This window comes from Pygocentrus nattereri, chromosome 9, assembly GCF_015220715.1.
Source record: "Pygocentrus nattereri isolate fPygNat1 chromosome 9, fPygNat1.pri, whole genome shotgun sequence".
NCBI lineage: Eukaryota > Metazoa > Chordata > Actinopteri > Characiformes > Serrasalmidae > Pygocentrus > Pygocentrus nattereri.
The window spans coordinates 4,211,529-4,231,938 of NC_051219.1; the positions used below are offsets into that span (position 1 = coordinate 4,211,529).

General features: G+C 38.6%; 1 protein-coding gene across 2 annotated transcripts; it reads right to left on the reverse strand.

Moving 5' to 3' along the window:
* Window positions 1-228: 228 nt before the first annotated feature.
* Window positions 229-20,115, reverse strand: LOC108443467 (adhesion G protein-coupled receptor E3-like). Of its 2 annotated transcripts, XM_017724174.2 has the most exons (15): window positions 20,033-20,115; window positions 17,153-17,455; window positions 15,189-15,245; window positions 14,113-14,144; window positions 13,929-14,006; window positions 13,557-13,740; window positions 13,345-13,464; window positions 11,298-11,473; window positions 10,185-10,343; window positions 8,892-9,092; window positions 5,244-5,476; window positions 4,274-4,340; window positions 3,870-3,961; window positions 1,339-1,501; window positions 229-1,064 (listed from the first exon to the last, which is right to left on the reverse strand). In XM_017724174.2, exons 1-15 carry the CDS (start codon window positions 20,079-20,081, stop codon window positions 972-974), a joined length of 2,007 nt encoding a protein of 668 aa, XP_017579663.1. In that variant the 5' UTR covers window positions 20,082-20,115; the 3' UTR covers window positions 229-971. The 2 variants fall into 2 exon arrangements, with proteins under 2 accessions (XP_017579663.1, XP_017579664.1); XM_017724175.2 differs by lacking the exon at window positions 15,189-15,245.
* Between the last annotated feature and the right edge of the window lie 295 nt (window positions 20,116-20,410).

Consider the following 20,410-nt stretch of genomic DNA (forward strand, 5'->3'; position numbering starts at 1 on the left):
AATTTGTAGATCTGTGTTGTAAGAAAGCATAACAACTGTACAATACAGTTGATGTAATGGAACTTGAATATGAAAATTCTAATGAGCTGTTTCACTCCCAGGTAATATGTTTCAAGAAGACTTTGAAGCTTTGAGGGGTGATTTTTGTTAATCTGTTTGTATGAGATGTGAGAAAACAACCTGTAAGAGTTCTGTTGGCAAGAAAACATACAAACTATAGAAGACAGCTGATGTAAAAGAAATTTAATAAGAAACTGTACAAAATTAATAACATTTTAAATCATAGAAAAGACATTGAAAGGTGATCATTTGTTAATGTGTTTGTATGAAACATAAATATAGAATTCAGATGATGCAAAATTGTAGATTGTGAAATTGTAACTGAAAACTGCATTAATAAAATGTTGAATGATATTGAATGTATACATTTGTTTTTTAATGCCTGCAAAGCACCATAAGCTATAAAGCATTTGGCCCCTCTAACATAACCACTGGCCCTAGACTGACCCCCAAGTTGAAACTGTCTAGAACCGCCACTGGCAGTATGATGTGTATTAAAGCTGGAAAGTGAGCTATGCACGCAGCAAATAAATGTTATATCATTGCCACACAAGGAAAAAAATATCATTCCATTATCATTCATATCATTCATTATTTACTAACAGAATAATATGCATAGACTGGGATTTTCAGCCTAAAAAATTACAGTTTTATTAAAAAAATTACACTTTATTCATAAAAACTAAATTAACCAGCAGAATAATAAATGAATATGCTGTATTTTTTCTTGCAACACCACATAAACAAGTCCTCAGTGACTCTGGAAAAGAAAGAACTCTTGCATATGATAACATTTGCATAAGAAGTTAAGTTTTTTGAGAAACCATGTTGGATTACTTCAGTCTTTAACCTACTGAACACCGAAATGTTATTATCATAGCTAGATTTCAAAAAGTATGTAGATTTGTATTTCATCCTTGTGTGGTTTGGACTTCAGTGACAGAGGTTACGTAGTAAGTAGTCACACAGCTACGACACAGTAACTTCCTGTATTGTTGTCTTACCTGGAAAAAAAACAGCAGTGTCAGAATTCAAGTACAGTCGGTACAAAATTAGATCAAATAAGCAGTGGTCTTCCTGCAGGATTGTCCATGCTTAACTACAAGAGATCCTGAACTACACAAAAGACACACCTGTGCAGAAGCCGTGAGGATAATGTGTCCAAAAGTGCTATAATAATATCAGACATGCATGTTTTGAATTTAGTCACAGATGTCATGATAGACGTGATCGTTTTCTCTGGTTTCAGTAGTGGTGATTAGTGTGGTGATGGCTAACCTCTTTACTGAGGACACAGTGGACGATAAAGATGAAGGTGCCCTGCTGAGAGTTGAGGATCAAGAAGATAATCTCTAGCGCCTCAGTGTTGGCGGTGAAGACACCAAGTATCCAGGGGCAACCGAAGATGACAAACTGGGCCATGGTTTTAAAGAAAATAGTCCTACAAAGAAAAAGAGAGGATGGACATTCTGCTGATGTTTGTGTCTGTTTGGACTAGAAGTTTAGGGTTTTCTTTTTTTCCCCTTTGTATTTATTTTGGAATATAGTCCAAATGTTTGAATGTCTGTAAGTATCTAAAGATTGCAAAACTTTAAGGTAACATCTCAGTTTAGGTTTGCATTGTAATGCCTTCATAATGATATTAAGACATATCAAGCCAGTTGTTGGTAACTAAACGGAAATTCATTACTAACTGGAATTAATTAAATAATAATAATTAAGTTGCATTTCTTCACAAGATCTTGAGAGAATGATTTCTTTATCCGTGGGGAAACAATGTTTGCTATGTTGTGGTAATGACATGAATAACTCAAGATCTCGAGAAAACAATTATTAAGTCGGTACCATGAGAAAATGCAGTAAGTGAAATTTCCATATTTATGTTTTTAAACTTATTTTCTTATTGTTTAAATGTAATCTTGCAGTCAGAGTTATCAAATATCATATAGCACAACATTCTTTTTTATATAGTCAAAGGTATTTTAGATAAGTCTCAAAGTTATACGCTATAGTATGTTAATAATGCTTTATAGAAATTTTAATTATACCATCAGAAATGGATCAATTTGACCAGTTTCATAATTCTGACTGACACCTGCCTGTAACATCAGACTTTGTAATAATAATAATCTCATACTATTTATGTAAAAAAAATTAACAGACCAAAAAAGACCCTAACATAATTTAAGAAGTATAATAATAATAAATAATAATAATAATAATAATAATAATAATAACAATATTTTTCTTTCGGCTGCTCCCTTTAGGGGTCGTCCCAGCGGATCATCTGCCTCCATCTTGCCCTTTCCATTGCCTCCTCTACTTTCACACCAACCATCTCCATGTCCACCTTCACTACATCCATAAACCTTCTCTGAGGTCTACCTCTTCTCCTTCTACCCGGCAGCTCCATCTCCAAAATTGTTTGCCCAATATATCCACTATTCCTCCTCAACACATTTCCAAACCATCTTAACCTGGCCTCTCTGGCTTTATCTCCAAACTGCTCCACCTTCAATGTCCCTCTGATCTGCTCATTTCTAATCTTGTCCATCCTTGTCACTCCCAACGAAAATCTCAGCATCTTTATCTCCACCACCTCCAGCTCAGCCTCCTGTCTTTTAGACAGAGCCACAGTCTCCAAACCATACATCATAGCAGGACGCACTGCTGTCTTGTAGACCTTCCCTTTCACTCCTGCTGCTATCCTTCTGTCACACATCAGCCCTGACACCCGTCTCCACCCACTCCATCCTGCCTGCACCCTCTTCTTCACCTTTTTTTTGCACTGTCCATTGCTCTGGATGGTTGACCCAAGATATTTGAAGTCATCCACCTTTACGACCTCTACTCCTTGCCTCTTCACCTTTCCACCTGCCTCCCTCTCATTCACACACATGTATTCCGTCTTGTCTCTACTGACCTTCATTCCTCTCCTCTCCAGTGCAAACCTCCACCTCTCCAGATTCTCTTCCACTTGCTCTCTACTCTCACCACAGACTACAATGTCATCTGCAAACATCATGGTCCATGGAGCCTCCTGCCTGACCTCATCTGTCAACCTGTCCATCACCATTGCAAACAAGAAGGGGCTCAAAGCTGATCCCTGATGTAACCCTACCTTCACCTTGAAACCATTTGTCACTCCAACTGCACACCTCACCACTGTCTCACTATCCTCATACATGTCCTGCACCACCCTAACATACTTTTCAGCTACACCTGACTTCATCATACAGTACCACAGTTCCTGTCTTGGCACCCTATCATATGCCTTCTCTAGATCCACAAAGACACAATGTAGCTCCTTCTGACCTTCTCTGTACTTCTCTACCAAAACTCTCAATGCAAAAATTGCATCTGTGGTTCTCTTTCTGGCCATGAAACCAAACTGCTGCTCACTGATCTGAACCTCTCGCCTTAGCCTTGCTTCAACAACTCTTTCCCATACCTTCATGGTGTGGCTCATCAACTTCAACTTTATAGCTCTGTATAATAATAATAATAATAATAATAATTTATATAGCACCTTTCACAAACCCAAGGATGCTTTACATCATCATCATCAAAAAAAAATTATAAATACTACAGAGAGGAAAAAAGGAAGGTTTTTAAAAGGGATTTGAAAGAAGACAGAGAAGAGCAATTACGAAGAGTGAAAGGTAGAGAATTCCAGAGTTTAGGGGCAGCAGCACTGAAAGATCTGCCACCCATAGTAGAAAGTCTAATTGAGGGAAATGTGAGGAGTCCAGAATTGGGAGATTGGAGAGCACGAGAGGGACAGTATAAAGATGTATGGCGTGTGTTACCTGTTTTTATTTATCTGTGAAACTTGATTGTTCAGGCGAGCCAGAGAAGATCGCAGACTGATACTAATGAAACTGAAAAGGATCATGTTGGACTGTAAATGTAAAAAAACTAGGTTATGCTTAGGTTTAACTGTTTCAACAGCTAATTTGTTAGTAATTTCAGCATTTGTAGTGCATCTCCTTGTATATACAAAGAAAATTGGACCAAAAAAATACAATGTTCTACTATTTGACCCTTGTTTAATAAAACAAGGATTTATTGAACACTTTTATAAACTAAGAATAGACCAATCAGTTTGCATTGAAGTCACTTTAGTTACTGAAAAATAAGCATTAGTATGCAATAAGCCTGGCATTTTAAGGGGTTAACTGTGACTGAAATGGGTGGTTCCATGTATACTTACTGCAAGGATGAAAAAAACAGGACCCAAAAAACTCCAGTTGAAACCTTTGCTTGTCACAAGCCAGCACCTAAAGAGAGGAAAGGTTGAACAATGCTTGACTAGTTGCAATGGGAAAATGTTTACTTTGCTTAAATATTATAGAAGTTAATTGCTTGTACTTTTTGCTCAGTTATATTTCCAAAAAGATGATTTTAATGTATTGCTTTGGTAAAACATTCAAGCAAATTCATATTCAGTGTAAAACAAAACATCTATGAAAATTGTCTTCGTGTGAAGGCCAATACCAACAATGTATCACCACTACACCACATCTATAATGCCCAGGCAACCTGCTGGGCCACCTCCAGTTACTAGGAGTTACTCACCGGCCCGGTGAGCCTGGAGTGAGTAATCAGGCCTGAGTGGTAGCAGCTGTGGGCACCCTTTTAAGACTTGATCACACGCTGCTCACCGCTCAGTCTTGAGTTCACATCGCCTGTACTCTGACTCAGCTGGTAATCTTGGTACCTATTTCAAGGCTTTGCTTTCTCTAGTTGTTCTCCAGTGTAATTATATAAAAAGATCTCTTAAACATTTCTTGCTCTCCATGCTTAAGGAGAAATGAAGGTAAGAAGGGAGTTAACATCACACACCACCAAAAAGAAAACTTTGAATCCATTTGTTAAAACATTTGCTATGTGCTTTTACATAGCCGAGTATGTTTAAATGCAGATACCTTTTGACTTTCACTGTACAAGTGTATTCTTGGCTCCACACTTCCACTTTTAACTGAGCAAGACTTTGATAAAGTACTTTGATAAAGTGATAAATTACTCATACTCAAGTACTTAAAAGTAGAATTTCAACTATAATTTCTCTGTACTTTTTATAGCACTGCTGATTATTGAAGTACAACAACCAAACTTCATCTCACAATACCTAATGAAAATAAATGTGAAGATAATAAATTTGTATTATTCTCCACACTCACTCTTCACTGCTGTATCCATTAGGTTCCACTCCAGCAGACACACCCACCACAATCAAAGCCACCATATACCCCACCAAAGTTAAAAGCTTCCAGTTAAGCACCTCCTTGTGCTTTGATTTAGGACGTGATAAGTTCTTTATAGCAAGGAAGAGCATCAGTGCCTCAATGAACATCCACACAAAAGCAGAGAGGAAGAGGAAGTGCATAATGCCTGCCAGCACTGCACACGCCAACTGCAGAAAGAGTGAATTAAGTACAGAAATATTAGTAGTGCTGCAGTTTCCTGCAACTTTACACTATATTATTACAAAATACAACTTATTACTGTTTCCTTAATTCTGATGGTGAACTAGGGATTATTTGTTGGTACTGTGTTGTCCTTATTGTACTACTGTATATACACTATATGGACATTGGTATTGGGACATTACTCCTACAGTTGAGGTCAGGGCTCTGTGAGGGCCAGTCAAGTTCTTCCACATCAAACTCACCCATAACTATGGACCTTGCTTTGTGCACTGAGGCCCAGTCATGCTGGAACAGAAAAGGCTCTTCCCCAAACTGTTCCCAAAAAGTAGGAAACATACAATAGTCCAAAATATCTTGGTTCTGCTGAAGCATTACGATTTTCCTTTCACTGGAACTAAGGGTTCTAGACCAACCCCTGAAAAACATTCCTATATCATTGTCCCTCCTCCACCAAACTTTTCAGCTGGCACAATGTGGTCAGGCAGGTAAGGTTCTCTTTGCATTTACCAAACCCAGACTCATTTATCAGACTGACAGATAGAGAAGCATGATTTGTCAATCCACAGAATATGTTTCCTCTGCTTCAGTGGCAGTGTGCTTTACACCACTCCCCACCAACCCTTGGCATTGTGCAGTTCTTTTGCTGATGTTCCTTCCAGAGGCAATTTGGAACTCCGTAGTGAGTGATTCAACAGAGGATGGGCACTGAGTGCTTCAATTCTCAGCAGCCACACTCTGAGTTTGTGTGGTCTACCACTTCGTGGCTGAGCTGTTGTTTATCCTAAATGCTTTTATTTCACATTAATAGCACTTACAGTTGACAGGAGCAAATCTAAAAGGAAAAAATTTCACAAACTGACTTGTGGCAGAGGCAGCATCGTGTGAAGAGCCATATGTAACGTCACTGAGCTCATCAGTACGACCCTCTACTGCCAGTGTTTGTCTATTGAGACTGCACATTTTGAGATTGTTTGTTTAATTTATTAAAATATTTTGTTGTCCGTGAACAACAACAGACACTAGAGCTCTGGAGGAGCTCAGGTCGATAAAGCCTTCTTCAATGTTTTGGAACAGCAATGCATTTTATTTCACTGTGTAATGTATGGAATGTCCATTCTCTTTCATCTTTTTATCCACCATTGCAACTGAAACTGTGTTTTGCATAATAATACATTTCTTTCAAAGTCAAATGTTTTTGTAGACATGCCTCTGGACCCGCCACCTGCCTCCGTGGACGTCGTTGCAGGCTCCCCTGCCTCTGCGGACGTCGCAGCCCCTTTGTCCCCGCCCATCCCGCCCTCGCCTGTTTCTGCTGTTCCCCGTGGGTCTCCTGTGTCTCCTGTTTCTGTTACTTCGTTTTTGCCTTGCTCTGTTCCTGGTTTTGTCTTGTTCCCTTCTGTGTCTGTGCCCGTTCCTGTTGTGGTTCCCGTTCCTGTCTCTCCTTTTGTTTCTGTCCTGGTTTCTGTCTGTGTGTCTGTTTCTGTGCCTGTGTCTGTCATGGTTCCTGTTCCCCTCTCGTGGTCTGTGCGTGGTCTGTCTTGCGTTCCTTTTTTCCTTGTCCTGTTGTGCCTCCGTTCGTCTCCCGTTCAGTGTCATTTTGTGTTGTGCCTCCTCATCCTCCCTGTTTTTTGTCCTCATTCTGTTCGTGTTTCATCTGTTCCTGTGTCTGGTGTTGTGTCTTCTGTTTCTGTGCCTGTTCCTGCTCCGGCTTCTGTTCCATGTTCTCCGTCTGTGTCTGCTCTTGTTCCATGTTCTTGTGTTTCTGTGCCTGTTTCCGTTCCTGCGCCTCCTTCTGTTCCCATTTTGGTTTCTGCTCCTGTTTCGGTGTCTGTGTCTTTGGCTTCTGCTCCCGTTCCTGCTCCTAGTTCTGTTCCTGGTGCACCTAGGAGTGTGCACCTTTGGGGGGTGGGGGGAGTAGGGTACTGTCACGATTGGCCACTCCCCGGTCCTGTCCATGTGTTCGTGTCTTGTTTTGGTCTAGTCCACGTGTTTTCTTTGTTTTGGTTTCCTAGTCCGGCCCCTTGTTTTGTGACTCTGCCCCTGATTATTCCCACTTGTGTTTCCACCTGATTCCTGTTATCTCTTGTTAGCCCTCTTGTATTTAAGCCCTGTGTTTGCCCCTTGTGTTTCCTGGTCTTTGTTTGATGTTTGATCGTGCTGTTGTTTGATATGTTTGATTTGTTTGTAAGCCTGTTTTGATGTGCTGTTTGTATTTTGTCATGTCTGTCCCTCCTGCTCTTCATATTGGTCACGTGGACCTGGACTGTCTCGACCATGACCCTGGATTTGCCCTTAATAAAAGTCGCTTATCTCCACATATGCGTCCGCCCCCTCGCTCACTGGCGTTACACATGTAAACAATGTAGACATGACCAGATTATTTTTCACATTTGTGAAAAAAGTTATCATAAGTGAAAAACATGGTTATGTAATAAAAAATGTGACCACATTATTCACATAATGTGACGTGTTTGTGTGATCGTGTATTTTTCAGACACTTCACATGTGAAATATGTGACTTTATTGTAAAGACATTCGCAAATAAGTTTGTCTGTAAGGTTAGTATTAAGTTTATGGTACTATATTTCATTTATTCACTAAGTTTAGCTTAAACACAGACTATCCAAACTTGTGAGAATTTTCATATTCATATTCTTTATTCCTGTGTTGCGTTAATTACATTATATCCATCATATTGTTGTTTTTTTTTTCATGTTAAAACCTAAAGCCTAACTCTCATGGAGAAGCTTATTAGCCAATGGTTTTCTGCTGAGCTGGTCATCCCAGGCCTTTGCAAGCCATTTTTAATTCTTCATTTTAAAATACACACTACTGTCACTTTCTGCTGTGAATCTTTATTCATTTATATGGGTGCATTACGTCTGCATGTCTACCATCAGTAGTAGTCTTTGGGCTGTGTGCAAAGGTGTAAACTTTCACAGGAAGCAAGAGGCATTGGTGAGATGATTGGAGGCGAACTTCTGCAGGCTTTAGGCATTAGTTCTTTGACATTGGACTGGCGCATCTGGTCCTTAACCCTTCTTTTGACCTTAACCTATACCCAAAAACTAAACTTATCCTAACACTCATTCTAAACATAGCACTTACTGAAACCCTAGCCTTAAACTAAAATCTTACCTTAACACACACTTTGACTCAAAGCCCAAACCTACTCTTAACAATCAGTGTAAACTCTACATAATATATACTGGCAAAATAAAATGGAACCTAACCTAATATTAGGAAAGAATCACTTCTAAACCGATTTTATCACTAGATGTGAGTATCTCTAAAAAATAAAAACCCTTACATTGACTATACTTCATAGATATTCACCCAATGAAGCTACAAATACACAATAATTTCCTGTGGAGGGTGTGTGTAGGTAAGGACACTCACCTGGTATTTTTTCTTTACCAATGTGTGTGTGAGCAGGAAGAGGAGGTGGCCCAATAACAGGCTTATACACAGGTTGATTCGAGCCGTGTTGATCACTCTGGGGTTCTTCCAACAGAAGGCAAAAGTCAGCAGAGCCAAGCCCAGGAACACCAGCCCAAATGACACGACCACCATGTTGATCACTTTAAAGCGATCTTCACTCTAAAATTAATATTCAGTAGGAAATCTATAGTCAAATTAAGCAACAAGTTACAAAAGATAGCTTTACATGGACTTATAGAGTATCAGACATACATGCCTCACTTCTAGAACAATTATACAGTAAGACTCATTGTCCATCAGCTCTATTTACTGTATAGCTGCACTTTCCAGGTCTTCACTTACAGACTGTAGTCCATCTGTTTCTCTGATACTCTGTTAGCCTCCTTTTACCCTGTTCTTCAGTGGTCAGCACCTCCATGGACCCTCACAGAGCAGGTACTATTTGGGTGCTGGGTCATTCTCAGCACTGTAGTAACACTGATGTGGTGGTGGTGGTGTGTTAGTGTGTCCACTCAATATCCATTATTAGACAATCCTACCTTGTCAGTCCACCTTGTAGATGTAATGTCAGAGATAATAGCTCATCTGCTGCTGAACAGTTTGGTCATCCTGTAGTCCTTCTACAGTGGTTACTTCCCACAGAACACTGTTGACTTGATATTTTTGGTTGGTGGACTATTCTCAGTCCAGCAGCGACATTGAGGCACTGCTGTGTCTGATCCACACAGACCAGCACAACACACTGTACTGTAGTGCTGGGAGTGATCCACCACCCAAAAAGTACCTGCTCTGTGTGGGTCCATGGGGGTCCTGACCACTGAAGAACAGGGTAACAGAGTATCAGAGAAACAGATGGACTACAGTCTGTAACTGCAGAACTACAGAGTGCAGCTCTACAGTAAGTGGAGCTGATAAGATGGACAATGAGCATAAAAACAATGAGGTGGTCAGAACGTTTTGCCTGATCGGCGTAGATTTCCATACCTGAGTTCTACACATACTTGCACATACTACCAACACAGGTTCAAAGTAATGTACCTTGTATTTAACTGGCTATGTGTATTACATATATACACATTATGATTTGTTATTAGACCTGTAGGCTTCTCGCTGTGGTAGCAGTGTTTGAGTAGGTGGGGAACTGGGAAATTTTTTGCTCTCTGTGTTGTCACATGAGGCTAGCTTGTCGTAAACTTGAGAAGTTTTGGTAAGATTTATGGTCCATATCCAGAGTAAATGTCCTCTGATTACCTGACGTGGGTTGATCTGCATAATAAGAGCGAAAGTTGATAGGTGACTACTGGAGCACACAGTATAGCTGTGATTGGTCTTTATACGTGTACAGCCATCTGTGACCCAATCAGTTTCATTCCAGTACACACAGGAATGGACATAATTGGGTCTCAACTCCTGAACAAGACACAAAGGGAAAGAATGATAAAAAATAACATCAACCTTTTTATAAATTAATATGCTAAAAATGCAAAATAATTATATGAAATCAGTTTAAATGTAAAGTTATCAAGCAAGCAGAAAACAACCGATTGTTTAAACCACTGTGACTTCTTTGATGATTAACCCATCATTTTACGTCATTTGTTTTTGAATTTTATCATATTTCTTAGCATAATTTAGATTTCTAGTCTAAAATGCAACACACAAACCAATAAGCTACCATTTGGGTGAGATTAAATGCAGCCCCAAACTTGGATTTTAGATTTTATAAAACCATCTATAATAATAATAATAAAAAAACAAACATTTGTCATCACTTTTTATACTATTTATGTCTTTTGCTTAGTGTAGGCCAACAGGTTTGGAGCTTTGCTGTGCTAAACATCGGACCAGATATACTGAGCCTTTTGCACCAGTTTCAGCCTCAAAAAAAGACACTTAAATGTGACATTTTTCAGCAAATTTGACCGAATTTCAACTTATTTGCTGAGTTTAACATATTGAAAATTTTTTAAAAAATTAACAAAAACATTAATTAATTATAATTGTTTTATAATATTACATCTTAAGTTCAGCAAATAAACTGCGTGTTCTCTGTAGAGAGTGTGTTTTTCTTAAATACATTTGGAGGCGCTCAAATTTTTGAATATGACTATAATAAAAAAAAAATTCATAGATGTTATTTGATATCCTGTAAACATTTGCATGAAAATAGAACAAAATGTAATTTTTTTTACTCTCTAAACTAAATATTCAGTCTGTAGTTACTCAGATGGAGTAAAAAAAGAAAACCATTTTGTATGTTTTTACTATTTCAGAAGAGAATGAGAAGCAGATAGGTCCAAATAAATGTGTTAGGAACTATAAGTAGATGCTGTCAGTTCATCTAAATAGAAAGGAATCACTCACTGCAAGATGCATCAGGGTGAAATTCACTGGTTTGCCAAGGCTTCTGTTTTGGGTTTTTGGGAGCGTCGCTGAAACCACAGCGGACATGAGTTTTGTTGTGTTGGTCATTGTAGTGGCACTGAACAAGCTGGAATTAGACATGTTGGTGTAACTCATGAAGGCTACAGCAGCGTGCCCTGAAACAGATTAAATACCATGCAGTCACTATACAATATCATTTTTTCGTTCTTTGCATTTTTTTTAGGCATTTCTAAAACTGCAGTTGCAATATATGGAAAAAGTGTGGGTACTAACAACCATGCAAGACCTTTATGTATAAAGACTCATGATGCTGCATATTATTAATTTTATTATTAGATTTTTTTAAAATATTGGATTTTTATTTTCTACTGTGATCAGATTTTCATTTGTCACAACAGATAAAGAGTACCAAATAACACAAACCATTATATAGTTATATCTGTTGGCAAAAGTATGTGATCCTCTGTTTTCAGTAACAGTAGTGACCACCTTGGGTAGCAATTAATTGTCTTCTGCTTTGGCCATTATTTCTTGATTAACTGGAGTTTGTAAGGTCTTTTAGGGACTCAGTTCATGGACGGATGCCCAAACAATGTCTTGATACGAATCAAATGATGGCAAGCTGTCACAGTCCAATAGCAGCAGAAAAGCCCCAATCCATGATACTGCCACCACTATGTTTCACAGCTGGGGAGGAGGTGTTTATGCTGGAATGCCCTGTTCAGTTTTTCCAGAACTCTCATGTCAGCCATAAACATAATCTCAATTATCTTATGGCACCAGGTGGGCTAAGTAATTAAATACTGACTTTATCCATGGCATGTCTTACACACACACACACACACACACACACACACTAAGCCACTTCTCCCTCAGGGTCACGGCCATTTCTTATCAATTTTTTATTATTATTGTTATTATTATTATTGTTATTATTATTTCATTTTTTTAGATGACCACTGCTGGGATGAGTAACAGTGGTGATGAAATTTCTCCTATCTGCCTCTCAGTGGACGACTGAAGTTGTTTGGCAATTGTTTTCTGGGGTCCTCAGAAATCTCCTTAACTGATAATAGCATGCATTAACAAATGTGTGTGGTAAAAAACAGACTTTCATAGTGAAGACTCAAGTTGATGTATTTTAAATTGGGTAGGGTCAGCCACACTCACACTTAAATGTCAACCAGTTGACCGAACCTCCTGGTCCTAAGTATCCCCTTTAGCAAAGTGATACTTCTTGCGATTTACATACTTTTGCCAACCAACCAAAATAATATAGCATCACTTTGTTCAGTAAATGAATGGAAAATCTTAAACTTGCTTATTGCTGCTGTCAGAACAAAACCTTGCATCTCCATTTTTCAGTTTTGACACAATCTGGAATTTCTAATGTCCTTTACAGTGTGTGTAAATTTCATGGTGAATGGACCCAAAGACTTGAAAAAATGTCTTTTACATTAAAAGTAAAGTTTTTTTCCTTCTCCTGTAAAGGGGAGCCAGTAGGGGCAGTCGTGGGCTGGAGGTCAGGGAACCGGCCCTGTGAGCCCAACTTGAGTCTGACCAGAAGGTCGCCGGTTCAATCCCCAGGGCCGACAGTCCATGACTGAGGTGTCCTTGAGCAAGACACCTAACCCCCAACTGCTCCCTGGGCGCCATGGATAGGGCTGCCCACCACTCCGGGCAAGTGTGCTCACTGCCCCCTAGTGTGTGTGTGTGTTCACTAGAGTGTATGTGGTGTTTCACTTCACGGATGGGTTAAATGCAGAGGTGGAATTTCCCTGGTTGTGGGATCAAAAAAGTATCTCTTAAAGTTACTATTGTGGAGATGTGAGGTTTTGTTCCAACAGCAACGTTATTTATTTCATTGGGTTCTCTTTTTCTACTCTTATGAGTAAACTGAAGATTTTTTATCCCAAAATTCACATAATTATAAAGGATTCACAAACTTTCAAGCAGCCCTGTACCTGTTTTAAAAGAGGAAGACAATAATACAGGTTGGTACCAATGTCAGTAACACTGATCATACCTTGATTCATGTTATTTGCAGCAATCCCATTCAGATCAATCTCGATGTCAGCATATGGTGTGTGAAGCTGAAGCATTTCCTTCAAGGAATAATTTTGTCCAACTACAAAAACCCGGACCTCTAACAGAAAAAACATAATGCAGGTAAATGGGTTCATATACAAATATGTGCCTTGATGAGAAGCACAGGACAATGCATGTCGATGTGGTTACCTATATTTTCAAGGGAGATGCTAACAGAAGAGTTGGTCTTTACTTTGTTCACCAAAGTAGACACCAGTTTCTCAGTGGCATTCAGCATTCTATTGAAAGAGGAAACTAGTCCATCTTGGTTAGTTTTTCCAGTAATGTGACTGTTCTGTTGAGTGATAAGGAACTTCAGGGTGTCCTCTACATCCTGTTCAACAATAAGAAAGAACCTGAAGTGTATATACAAAAAAAACAAACAAACAAAAAAAAAACAATGCTACTGGCTGAGGCATATAGATCATAAAAGTATTAAAACAGCATTTAGAGAAGCCAGTCAGAAGCATCAGAATAATAGTTTACTTCTAAATCACCTATCAGGTCCAAATTACTACTTACTTTCTTTGGTAACTCTTGATCTGTGATGCTGTCAATCTGACTCAATAGGTTGTTTGTACAGTCTAGGGTGGCAGTAGCCTGGAAAAAAAGCAAGTAATATTACAATTTGAACTTTGTACAGTTTGCTAGGGCTATTGAGAGATTGGCAGAAGTCAATGTGCTTCATAGTAACATGTCTCCAGACCTTGCAAGCTTCAAGAGTCTTGATAATCAGACCTGAAATGAGAGAGGTTGTTATAATGAATGACACTTAAAATATTATCCTGGTATAACCAAGAAAACCATAATTTCATTTAACTGGAGAGCTCTGAGTAAGTGGATTTCTGAATAGGATGTGAAATTATCTGACACCATGGCTTTTGTTATTATTGATGAAACGCATTTACTTAGTCTTGACAACAGTCCATTTCAAATGACCTCCGAACATCTTAAGGGTAGACAATAAATCAAACATGGCCCTAATTTATTAAGCACTCTGACGGAACTGATGGAAAGATTTAAGAAAACATTTCCTGATCAATAATCAATGGACTAAATATTGGCCAACTTGAGCATTTGGAGATCTCCTAAAAAAAGATAACATTGGGAAACAGGCAATAGATTGTATGCATTTGGAATATCACCTCTAAAAGAGGATGAACTCCCAGAAAAGCAACTGTAGCTACAAGTTATGGTTGAAGGGAAGGGATTGTTGGATGAAGTGAAAACTAATAAAAGGGAATTGTGTTAGATCGCTAAGATGACATGGAATTTTGTGAAAGGGGTGGGATGATTACTTCATCACCCCAAAGGCCAATGCAAAAGGGATGCCTTGAGATGATCTTTGCATTGTCGTTGTCCGAGAACAGTAGTGCCACTCAAAGCTCAATAAAGAAAAGGCCTTTTTCTTCCTTCCACAAGAATTGGAAGTCTTTTTATTCTTTATATTTCTTTTTTATTCCTTTCCGCCCTTTTTACTTTGTTGATATTTTAAAATTCTTTTAAATATTTTAAAGAAGCAAGACTATAGACAGTTATTAGGGCTATAGCATACAGTATATTAGAGATGCCATAAATGTCCCTGGGCAGAAGTAGTTAATAAAAAAGTAACTCTTAATGGAGTACCAGTCAACTTTAATAAATGTTCATCAAGCAATACGTCACTAAGTAGAGCATCATTATAACTTGTGTAGTCAGCAGTCACCATGCCAGTATTCACCCTCTGCATTAACCACCCTAATGTATTTTAAACCCTGGTAAAAAAAAAGGCATTCAAAGTACCAGGAGTAGAAGAAGGTGGAGGAGCTGTTGTCCCAGCAGAGGTTTTTTCAGGGATCCCTACAGGAGTTAGGAAAAGTAGTCTGTTAAGTCTTCTCTCTTGTATTAGCAGCCTAAACCAACTATTTCAATGAAAGCTTGTGAAATAACCTGAAATACATTACATTGCCAAAAGTATTCGCTCCCAACCTTCAACCAATTTGTCAACAATTATTTAGTTTGATTAGTGCTTTTAGAACAGATAATCACGGTTCACTGTCATTTATGTTCACTGTGATGTTGAAATTGAATAAGAATTATTTAAATGGGACAATATGTTATCATGTAAATGTTCTGGTTTCTGTGTAACAATTTTACAACTAAAACTATGTAAAGTGCTAAACTAAATTGTGTAAGTACTTGAAGTGCTGTTCAAATAATATATAATATTATTATTATTAGTAGCATTACTAGCAGTAGCAGTAGTAGTAGTAATATTAGTATTAGTGGTAGTAGTACTATTAGTAATATTAGTGGTAGTAGTGATAGTAGTACTTTTGGTAGTAGCGGTATAAGTAATAGTAGTGGTAGTAGTAATACAATGTCACACCTCCCTCCGGCCCCACGGACAAAAGTCCAACTCCCTGAATTCCAAGGGAGATGATGTGACTCATGTGACTGTGGAATTATTGAGGTTCATTCATTGTGTTTAATCTCTATATGCAGAGTCATTAATTAAACATATAATTTAGTGTTTAATTCACCACAGTTTTACTCGCTGATTAAAAAGAAGCCATTTACAGCAACTTATCTATGGTGTGGATGTTTCATCTCTATGGCCTTGAGACCTCTGACCCCAGGTCAAGCTGTCTCCTTTGCAGAGGAAGGTTCTCTCTTGGAATTAAATTATATAGCAAGTAATGCTACATCATACTGGATAAAATGTATTTACTGAGTACTCTGTGGTAAGTACACTGAAATATTTACACCATTGAGACTTGTACATGTGATCTATCCTTCTTCACCACAAAGGCATGTATTCCCTGAAGCAGTTTGGTAATGCTTGCCACTACCATGTAAATGATTGGTACCAGAAGCTGTAATACACCTGCCATTTTTCACATTGTACCTGACAATTACTTGTAAGTAGTACATATTTAGTCATTTTTCTCTTGGTTTTGTCTCTTTTGCATTAAAGCCTTAAAGCTTGTTTTTAAGATTAAGTGACCCTTATTATCCCACAACGGGGAAATTTCACCTCCTCATTTAACCCATATGGGCAGTGAAACACCACATACACACTAGTGAGCACACACACACTAAGGGGCAGTGAGCACACTTGCCCGGAGCGGTGGGCAGCCCAATCCGCAGTGCCCGGGGAGCAGTTGGGGGTTAGGTGTCTTGCTCAAGGACACCTCAGTCATGGACTGTCGGCCCTGGGGATCAAACCGCCGACCTTCCGGTCACGAGGCTGGATCCCTAACCTCATCTGTAGTCTTAGGTAAAAAATTTGGGCATTCCTTGTCAAATGTTTTATTGATTCTCTAGTTAAAAAACACATTTCTCCACATTTTAATGCATAAGCACTGGATTACTTGGGGAATTTAATGTTATGTGTAATGTGTTAGCTCATTTTCATGGAACAAAAAGGTAGGATGTTCAGACTTTTGCACGTGACTGTACAAGACCGAGTTGTAATAGTTTTGCATTACTGTTTTTTTTTAAGTACACTTAATATTATTTAAGCGCCTTAATATTTAGTCATTTGAATGTTATCATATTCTGTGTGAAGATTTTTTGAGATTTTCCAACTAAATTGTCCAGTTTATACATCGTTGTCCAAATCATACAGTCTGACTGCCACTGTACAGTTACTGTTCTCTTCAGTCTTACAGAGAGAAGCTTCTGGAAACAGATTGGGTGCTGAGTCAGTTATGCTGGTGCAGTGCGGTCAGTACTGAAACTGTATAATGATTTGATTGGCTGACCTTTGACCTGTAGCATGATATTTGGCACGTCCTTCTCATCAGCTGCGCAGGTGTAGAGTCCAGAGTCCACTTCAGTCAGATCTGAGATGAGGAGAGAAAAATTTCTGGAATGGTTCTGGTTGAACATCCAGACTCTGCCTCTGTAGGATTCTGTATCATTAGACACTGCGGTCTGATCTTTAGTCCATGTGACTCTGTCAGGGTTGATCCTGTGTTGGTCTGGGGGACAGGAACAGGGCAGCAGAACAGACTCTCCTGGAGACTTGATGAAAGTTCTTTCACTGTCAGACAGCAGGGTGCAGCCTGCAGACCCACAAATACAGATAGAGACATCAAGTTTCACCAATTAACAACACAGTAAACAGTTCTGTCAGTGACCTTGACTGCACTGTTAAGTCCTCTGTTAATATCAGCTGTACATGAACCTATTACATCAGTGATCGAGTGTAATCACAATTTATTCTATATCACATATTATTATTATTATTAATAATATTATTATCACATGAAAAAAAAGTTTGAAAGCAATTAGAAAACTAGCAACATAGTGTTTATTGATGCTTGACTATGTAAAAAAAATTACTTAAAAAGTATTTTTACAAAACTTTCTGTCCTGAAACTTAACCTTAACCCAAAAACCTAGTCTTAACCCTCAGTCTGGCCTTAATCCTACTAACCACCAACCTTAACCCAAAACCTAGTCTTAACCCTCAGTCTGGCCTTAATCCTACTAACCCCAACCTCAATCCAAAACCTAGTCTTAACCCTCAGTCTGGCCTTAATCCTACTAACCCCCAACCTTAACCCAAAACCTAGTCTTAACCCTCAGTCTGGCCTTAATCCTACTAACCCCAACCTCAATCCAAAACCTAGTCTTAACCCTCAGTCTGGCCTTAATCCTACTAACCCCCAACCTTAACCCAAAACCTAGTCTTAACCCTCAGTCTGGCCTTAAACCTACTAACCCCAACCTCAATCCAAAACCTCACATCCTGGCCCTTATCCTAACCATGACCTTAACTTCAAACCCCTCATCCTGGTCCTAATCCTAACCCTAGTCTTAACCAAAACGTAATCCAGCAAAGCTCCAGTTACAAAATGGTGTCAGTGTGTCTATAACAGCTTCTTGAGGATGTTCAGATGGTCTGTTTTAAACCTGTAACACAGTCAGTTCCTCTCAGGTTAAACATCTATAGATATGAACTTGGACACCAAATAAAAGGCAAAAACTAATTAAGCAGATTATAAACACATTTTATTCATGCAATCAATATAGTGAATTTATTTGCTATGCCCACATTATTGATATGTTATTAGTATGTTCCTGAAATTATATTCCTGGATGTTTACTTAATCTAAAAAGTGTCACCAAAATCACTACAGTGGAAAACTGTGAAATGCAAAACACACATAGACATTCCTTTTCCATAGTAATGTGCAGAATTCATGCCAAAATGAAAAGCCAAACTTCTATTACATTTTCAGGATTTGAATTTGCATTTCTTTCTTTATAGGTAAACTCATATGTGCACTGCATTGCACTTTTTATCCTGTTATGGTTCAATTCAAAACAATTTCACCATTTTGTTTTAATTTCGCCATTATTTTGAAGAGTCTACTGGTTTAAGATGTGGAAACACAGACATTGATACTGTGATACATAAGACGAATGTGCTGTTTCTCAGTATATTTATGAATATGTAGGTTACAAAACACAGAACAACACAGGATTGGTTCCTCACTGCAGTCCAGCCAGTATCTACAAAACTGGCTCAACATTGTTTCCAGTGTTGAGCTTCTGATGAAGCGTCTCTGTGACTTGAGAGTGGTTTGAGTCTATAAGAGAGGCCAGAACTGGAGCCTGTATAAATATAAAGCAGCACTGAACGGAACATTTAAAGAACCAGCTTTGATCAGTTTCAGACAAGAACAGTCAATCCAAGAACAGTCAAAAGTAGGCCAGACAGAGAGGAGAGAGAACCAATAAAGACATGATGACAGCATATCTAGAACCTGAACATTTCTTCAGTTCACCATACTTAAGGAGTGAGAAAGTTAAGTAACACAAGGCCATGTGTTAGTGCGATGTTATCTTGGGGAAGCACGTTCTTAGGCAGAGTAAAACCCCTTCTCCATGTTAAAGTTGCAGTAATGAAACTCCAGTGGTTTATTGCTTTTATAAAATGATGAACAACAGAAAAACGGATAAAATACACAATTTTTCAGTAAATAATCTACGTTTTTATTAATAATAATCGATATAAATAAGTATTCGGCTATGAAATATAGTTACTTTAGAGTCCGGTATTGTTGTCAAGCACCCACCTACTGCTGAATGGGGAGAAGAACACTTTGTCACCTATCACTGTACATCGCTGTCATTTCAAGCACTTTTTATTTATTGTCCTATAACAATAAACAAATAATGCAACTTTTTATCCTTCTCTCTGTAAGTACTTTTTTGTCTCAAAAGTCTTATTTAGCACCAAGCTAAGATCAGCCCTCTTCCCAAACTGGAGCTGAGTCTCAAATAGCTCGCTGCTCCCTACATAGTGCACAATGGGATTTAAATACTGGCTCCTGGACCCCACCTGTACAAAATATAGCTAAGAACAGTCATTTAGGATTCAGCTGCATCCCCAACAAACAGTGCGCTGTATTGCTATGGGAGCTATAATTTACTTACATGGCACACTATTTAGGGAGTAACATTTTAAGCGTTTAAGCAATTGAAGCGACATTGTTTAGACTTTTGGTGTCTTACAGGGAATCCTATAGCCTGTGCTTTAATTCATATATACTGTATTTTATAATGGCTTTGAACACAGCTCAGCCGATTTTTATAAATGAAGAAGAACTCACACAGTCGTGTGGACTCACCTGAAGATTCCTGCAGCACAGAGTAGAGCAGAAACACACAGAGCCACATCTTTACTGAGAGAACACTGCTGTTCTTCTCTCTCTGGTTCAACTCTCTGAGAGTGTGAAAGATGACGCAGATGCTTTTACTCTTCAGCTCACTCACCACATCCTGAGAAAACTTCTGCTTCTCTTTCTGCTGAGAGGCTCCAAAAAATTCGATTTTGAAAAAAGTGAAAAGTTTGTGAAAAGTTTGACAATTTCTTACTATTTGGTTCAGTACGTCCCTCTTTTTGCATTGATAACACTTAATCTGCCATTAAGGCCACACGTTTATGTAGAGCCTCTGATCAGGTTAGATCCAATCAGAAGCTGTGTAAGTTGTCTAAAAATGATCGA